Source organism: Nothobranchius furzeri, chromosome 10, assembly GCF_043380555.1.
Source record: "Nothobranchius furzeri strain GRZ-AD chromosome 10, NfurGRZ-RIMD1, whole genome shotgun sequence".
Taxonomy (NCBI): domain Eukaryota; kingdom Metazoa; phylum Chordata; class Actinopteri; order Cyprinodontiformes; family Nothobranchiidae; genus Nothobranchius; species Nothobranchius furzeri.
This window is the reverse complement of record NC_091750.1, coordinates 65,645,340-65,652,626: the sequence shown is the minus strand read 5'-3', so window position 1 is coordinate 65,652,626 and position 7,287 is coordinate 65,645,340. Positions and strand designations below refer to the sequence as shown.

The 7,287-nt window shown below is 41.6% G+C and overlaps 1 protein-coding gene across 1 annotated transcript; it reads right to left on the bottom strand.

Moving 5' to 3' along the window:
* Positions 1-24: 24 nt before the first annotated feature.
* atp5l (ATP synthase, H+ transporting, mitochondrial F0 complex, subunit g) lies at positions 25-2,504 on the bottom strand. The gene is made up of 3 exons (XM_015961748.3): positions 2,345-2,504; positions 1,841-2,001; positions 25-216 (listed from the first exon to the last, which is right to left on the bottom strand). The coding sequence occupies exons 1-3, from the start codon at positions 2,394-2,396 to the stop codon at positions 118-120; spliced, it is 312 nt and encodes a 103-aa protein (XP_015817234.1). The 5' UTR covers positions 2,397-2,504; the 3' UTR covers positions 25-117.
* Between the last annotated feature and the right edge of the window lie 4,783 nt (positions 2,505-7,287).

The window sequence follows — 7,287 nt, the reverse complement described above, 5'->3', positions numbered from 1 at the left end:
AGCAAGTATAAAAACAACAGTGAGTTCAAAAACAAACAATAGATATCTGTTTATTGGTTCCAAGGATTCTCACAGGAAGTTAAGCATACAACGCTCAAAGGGAAAACAGTCCAGAAATCAGACATCGTAGCCAACAATGCCACCCTTGCCAATGCATTCTCCAATGTAGAACCACATCAGCACTTCAGTGGCCACCAGCCCGTTCCTCACAGCGTCCTGGAATGACAAAAAGATTTGCTTGTTGCTCGTCTAAACTTTGATAGCAATAAACAAGTTTTTTGTAAATAGCGTTTGCGACTTTGTGTCTTTTTAAGGCCCTGTCCACACGTAGCCGGAGATCTGCCAAAACGTAGGTATTTGTCTACATTTTGGCCTGTCATCCACACGAAAACGGAGTTTTTTCACACGAAAACGGATCTTTTTAAAAACTCCGGCCAAAGTGAAGATCTGCGTTTCCTCCGTTTTGGGTGTCTGCGTGTGGACGGACAAAACCGGAGTTTTAAGGTCCGCAACGTCACTTTCCGCGACAAAAAAATGCTGACATCACGTGTGCGACCTGTGTTTACACTAGCCGACAGCATGGATGCCCTCAGAGCTGCGCTCGCTTTATCACTTGTCCAAGCGCTTTTTGCTTGTTTGTTTCTGCAAGTGGAATTACTGCTCCTTGCGGAAGACCACAGACGAAGGACGAGGTTAAGAACGGGGGAAGTACTGCCGCCTACAGGTCTGGCATGTCCTTAACAACGCATTTATTCGGGTACGTGTGGACAGAGTTTTTTTTTTTAAAACGAGGTGGTGTGGATGCAAGTTTTTGGAGGGGCGGATATTCGTTTTTAAAAAACCCGGCTACGTGTGGACTAGACCTAAATTAAGTTTTTTCCAGTCTTAAAAAGAAAAACATGTTTAAATTTTCAATGTAGAGACATTATCCCTCCTATTTGTCCTGAGTCAACATGGGCCCTCCTGCTAGCCGGACATGCATGTAACACCTCTCGAGAGTCATCCAGGGGGCACCTTCAACGAACCCACCTCAGCAGGCTACCCTTGACATGGAGTAGCAACTCTACTCCGTCTTCTGAATGTCCGAGCTCTTCACCCCATTTCTGAGGCTGAACCCATACGTTCAACAGAGGAAGCTAATTTAGGACTCTTTGTATTCATGGTCTTGTTCATTTGGCCATTACTTAAAGCTCATGACCAGAGGTGAAGAAGACTTAAAACTACCTGATACACTTGCTTTTTGCTTTCTGTTTTAGCTCCCTTTTCACCACAACTGACCATCCGCATCACTGCAGATGGTGCTTCGATCTCCCTGCTGATCTCCTCTATCCTCCTCTCACTCATGAACAAGACCCAGAGAAACTAACTCCATCACTGGAGGTTGGACCTCGACCCTGACCCGGAGTAGGCAATCCATATTTTTCTGGTCAAGACCCTTTGGCATCTCAGAAAAAACTCCCCAACCAAACCACACAATGTCTGGTATATGGCTTTTTTTTATATAAAAATAAAATTATTATAAAGCATCTAAATATTCAAGTAGGACAAAGATTATGCCTATCGTTTGCTTTTAACTAATTTAATATTAACATTTCTCATTTGACAGATAAATGTCAATCAAGTAGATGAATGATTTGATCTCAGCATCCACCACTCATGTTATCAGTCATGTAAAATGCAACAAAATACTGAAGATACACTGAAATTGTATTTATCATCCAAAGACTCGTGATGTGTAAAAGCGATATAACAGTTTAGAATTACTGGAATATTCGTGATATAAATTTGCCTTTAGTTGAAGAGATGAAAGAGTAATAAATGTAATGTGTCTGCTGCACACCTTCACGGTGGTCTGAGCGAGGCGTCCGCTCTGGAAGCTCTTGATGAGGTTTTTTGCTCCCTCGATGGCCTTCGGGATCTCGGCAGGTGTAGGGGGGACGAGCTCCACACGAGCATAATACCAAAACGTTGATAGTCGAGGTTTGGAATATGTGACAGCGGCTGTGAGAAAAGATTCAATTAATTTAAACGAATAACTCAAAACTGCGGCATTCTTAACACACCGCTAAGTAGCGTTAGCCAATTAGCTACGCGTCTAATGCTCCAGCTAAACAATTCAAATTTTGGTGCTGACAAATTCAAAATAATCAACATAATGAACCGAACATGAAACATAAAGCATACAGAGACGCACACACTAGATAAAACTGTTAAATCTCGCTCCATTTCATTATGTTAAAGGCTAGGTGAAGCTAGCAGCGTCGGCCTGTTCGCGTCTTGTAAATTGAAACGGAACAGCCTAGATTTCTTCTATCAGTACGCACAGAAATGCTAAATAACACACCTCCGATTAGAGTGGGTACTTTAGCGACCAGTTTCTGCACTGCTTGTGCCATGTTGGAACGTTTGTTGATGCTAACGCTCCCCCGATTCGGCTAGTCGACTGAATGTCACCTCCAGCTGAAGGGCCAGCAGCGGGCGGCTTGAGCTGACTACACAAATGCCTGTACACAAATCAGAAACACGGGGTGCGCGACTAGAAAATAATATTGAAACTATTTATACGTTTAATTCCCAGTGAAAAGCTTATTTGTTTATTTATGCAAATAAATCCAGTGTCTTGTTGTGAGACTTTACATAATGGAAAAAACACTCACTGGCCACTTAATTGTGTACACCTGTCCAACTGCAACTAATCAGCCAATCACATGGTAGGTAGCAAATCAATGCATGCCATTTAGGCATGTTGAGATCGTCAAGACTATCCGCTGCAGTTTAAACCAAGCTTCAGAATAAATGGCAGATTTTTATGCTAAACATGTAACAAAATTAAACACATGGGTAGAAATTCCATGAAGTGTCAAAGAAGTGAAGGCGATGATCGGGAAACAGATGATGAATGAATGGCATGGAATGTGGGTAAAGGGAGAAAAGGGAAGGCATTTATTTAACATACAGGGAAATGTGGGTAATGAAAATTATAGAAATTGATAATAGAGAACAAATAACAAGGTTAAGGATGGGACACACAGGTTTAAATAGCACTCTTTATTTAATAGGGAAACATCCTACTGGTTTATGTGAATGTGGAAAAGATAGGGAAACGGCAGAGCATGTTTTATGTTATTGTAATAAATATGTGGTATATAGAAAAATGTTAAAAGAAAAATTAAAAGTAAGAGGATGTGGAAAATTGAGTTTAAGGACTTTGTTAAATGGGAATAACAGTATAACTTAGTGTTGGAATTCCTTAGGAAAAGTAGTTTAGTTAAAAGAATATAGATTTATTTATTTATTTATTTATTTATTTTTAGTATTCCTCACTCTGACTCACACTCCTACACAGTAGGTGGCGGTGGCGGTACAGGATCTGCTCGGGTGCATGATCGGCTCGGGGTCTTTGGGGTCTTTAGACTGCCGATGACGTCAAAGTAGTTGATTGGCTGAACATGAAGCTTACGGAAAATACGTTATCACGTTATGATTTTGATTGGTCAGAACAAATTTGCAGTCGTTTTTTTTAACAATCTTTATTGACACATATGCAACATACAAGACGTAACATGTTCGTTTATGTTCCATGGGGGGTAGAAAGGTCGTCCAGTCATTATAAGGCTCAACAGGGTCACATTTATGGTGACATATCCAGGGACATCAGACCGAGTTGTTAACCAATGTTTCTTGGCAGGGGATTTAATCCATCCATCAGCTAGGAGAATGTCATCACAGATGGATTTGCCTAGACGAATTGTGAAGTCTAAGCATGGCGTGGAGAAACAGAAGGGGTCTTTTCCTGTGAGGCGAAGGAGATGCAACCCCTGGGAAATGGATGCGTTAGTTGATGCAGAGAAGTTGGCAGGGCGTGACCAGCGTCTTTGTTGATGTGAGCAGCAGTGTGGGATGGTGCACTTCCGTCCCTAAATAGCTTGGATGGTGAGGGCGTGTAGGAAACATACAGTGTCATTCATCGAGGTGGGGATAGCTGTCATCGTGGGGTTTTCCATTGAATGATGGGGGATCCAGGAGCAAACATAGCAGCCGTTATTAAATCCTAGTCTTTTAGCAGTTAGATTTACCATGTGGAACCAGGTGTTTTGGTGTACTTTGTGGATTTCTATGGGAGCAGGCTTCGCTTGTGTGGTGTGTGCATTCTTCAGAGTCCAGTGGACTGTAGCAAACAGTAGGAGGGCGTTGGAGAGCTTCATGGTGGTGGAGATCCTAACAGCTGAATTAATAGCCTTCCCCTAATGGGAAGTTTGGCTGCTAGGAGTCAGGGATCTTTTACCTGTGTAATCTTCACCGAGCATTGAGACGCAGAGATACTAAAAACCAAAGCCCCTTTGAAGCCAGTCTTCCTTCTGACACGTGTCAATTAATTCAGTTGTTTCTGCAGCTTGCAATGGGAGAGATGAATCCAGGTGGGTCGTTCAGCGATTTTCACAGCAGTGGGAGTGGCCAGCAGAACTTGGAAAGGTTCTTCCCACTTGGGACTGGTCCAGGTTTTCTTTTGATGATTTTGATGGACTCAGTCCCCAAGTTTAGTGGCATGCATTGTGTCCTGCAAGACAGGAGAATGGTAAAATGGTAAATGGCCTGTATTTGGTAGCGCCTTCTAGAGTCCTAGAACCCCCCAAGGCGCTTTACAACACAATCAGTCATTCACCCATTCACACACACATTCACACACTGGTGGGGATGAGCTACAATGTAGCCACAGCTGCCCTGGGGCGCACTGACAGAGGCGAGGAGAAGTTAGTTTGTTAATCAAAGGCAGTTTATATGGCCTGCCATAAATAATTTCAAAAGGTGTTAGTTCTAGGTTAGGTGGAGTTATTCTCATGTAAATTGTTACCAAGTCTAAGCGTTCTGGTCAAGGCTAGACATTCAGTCCACTCACCCCCCACCCCCACCCCCCCCACCCACCCACCCCATTCCCGTGGAGGCAGGGGTCACCAGTAATTCAATCCAGGCCCCACACACACATGTGAGATCAATATTCAGGAACTGGCAATTACTAGAACGCGTCAACAGGGGGCAGAGTCGTGCAGCACGGTTTGAACCCAAAAATAACTCATTAACCCAGAATTTAGAAAACTACAATAACTCAAATCAAAACAAAAGGACATCATAAAGGTTTACAGTGCCGGCCAAACTTTAATCTTTAATGGCCTTTCAATTCAAACTCAGTGTTCCAAACAACAGCAAACCTCATTATGATCTGTGAATAATCAAAACACGAAAACAACTGGATGAGAAAAGACTGACACAACAAAAGAAAAGAACAGCTTATAAAACCACATAGTTTTAACAAGGAACCCTGATTAATCTATTTCTAACCAGCTTAAAACACTGCATTTGCTTCAAGGTGAACCAAGGCCAAAATAAACAAAAACCAACTACCTTAATACTCCAGGAAACCTGACTAAGCCCTAAAGAACCAAACCAGTAAAATAAAGACATGTACTGTATCTAAACCTAACTCCATGTCTACTCAGCAGCAATCAAAACAAACCATCCAAGTAAAAACACTTCTACAAACAACCCTTTAGGACCGATTCATCCGTAACTGTACTACTGATGAGCCATTATCCAGTTCCCAGGTTATTTGTGTCAAAACAAACAAAAGTAATAAAAACAGAACAAAAGATGGTTGAGGTAGTTGTTTGTTGGTTGATGGAGACCATGACTGTACTGTTTTGTGTTGTATTCCAGCTCCGAAACAAAAGTGTAAAAATATATATAAACAATGGAATACATAGAAAAGAAATCAACTTAAATCTTAAAGGAGCAGAATGGGAAATAGGCCTCACAATGTCTGCTCACATCCTCCAAAGGAAATAAAGATTAAAAGATTAAAACAATCCCAGCTATATGTATATACCAAACGCATGTTTCTCTCTCTCAGCAGATCTGTTGGGCTTTAATCTAGGGAATTTTAGGTTTAGGAAGTTCTCATCAAGCATCTTAGAACTGTGATGTCATTTCATCACCTGGCAATATTTATAGAGTTTTCTTTTTTTTGTACCTGAATTCATGTTATTAAAACCATAAAAACTGTATTAAAATTGCCTTAAAACAGAATCTGTGTGTTTGAACCAACAGCTCAAAGTCACCCAAAAGAAATTTACCAACAAATGCAGATTTTATTCACTAAAGTTAACTTCTTGCAGAAATAGAAAGCAACAGATGAACATGGGATCAACAGTGTATGAAGGCAGGATTTTCCCTGAGTGTCACCAGCTCTGCTCAAACCAGAGTCACCAGCTCTGCTCAAACCAGATGTAGCAACTCCAGTCAGATTCTTTTACTAATAACTCAAGTTTGTCTTTATTTTACATTTAAACTTTTTTTCCCCTTTTCATTTATTTCCTTGAGTTTGACAAAAGGGACTTTTCAAAATTAACTCCACTTAGGTTCCACTTTCCCTGAAGCTTACAGTTATTGTATTTTTACTAGAAGGCTGTTTTTCTACAAATCTGTTGAATGAGAAAATATTTGCAACCTTCAACATAGGGTTTGAATAATTTTTGTCTCTGGTTTTAGTATTTAACCCTTCATGAGGATTTCCTTGTTTGAAAAGTGCATACTCATTGTGGCATACAAACCGTCCGATCTTCACTTTTTCTGAAATTCCTGCAAATTTCTTGGGTAGTTTTTCTTGGTGGAGGGTTTGTTTGGAAACTTTTGGCTTCTTATTTCTAAAGTGATTCCATTGGAGTTCTGTACATTTCTAACTAGCTGTCAATATATTTGAAATGATTTGTTTTTCCCTTAAACACCTGACTGAAACTTTTCTACAGCAGTTTTGACTCCAAACCCCAGCATCAGTAACACTCACATCACCCCTGCCATCATCCCCCCACCCCCCTAACAGGTGAGGAGAAAAATTAGGCACTTGGAGAGGTGGACCTGACAGCATAAACCCCAGACTGCACTGACATGTTCATCCTGAGCCTCCATCTGGAGAAGTTCCCTATCCTGTGGAAGACCTGTGTGGTTCTAGTTCCCAAAATATCCCATGCCAGGGACCCAGACCTGTCACCGTGCCCTCCAACCTGATCGCCTACACTCTGTGGTGAGCTCATTAATGGAAACACTGCCGTTTGTATACAAGGCAGACATGGGGGTGGAGGATGTTGTCATTTGGGGGCAACAGCAGCTCAGGAGGTAGAGCAGGTTGCCTCATGATTCGAGGGTCATGGGTTCAATTCTAGCTCCCGTCAGGATTTATTCTGCTGTTGTGTCCTTGGGCAAGACACTTCACCCAACTTGTCTGTGTTGGTGGCA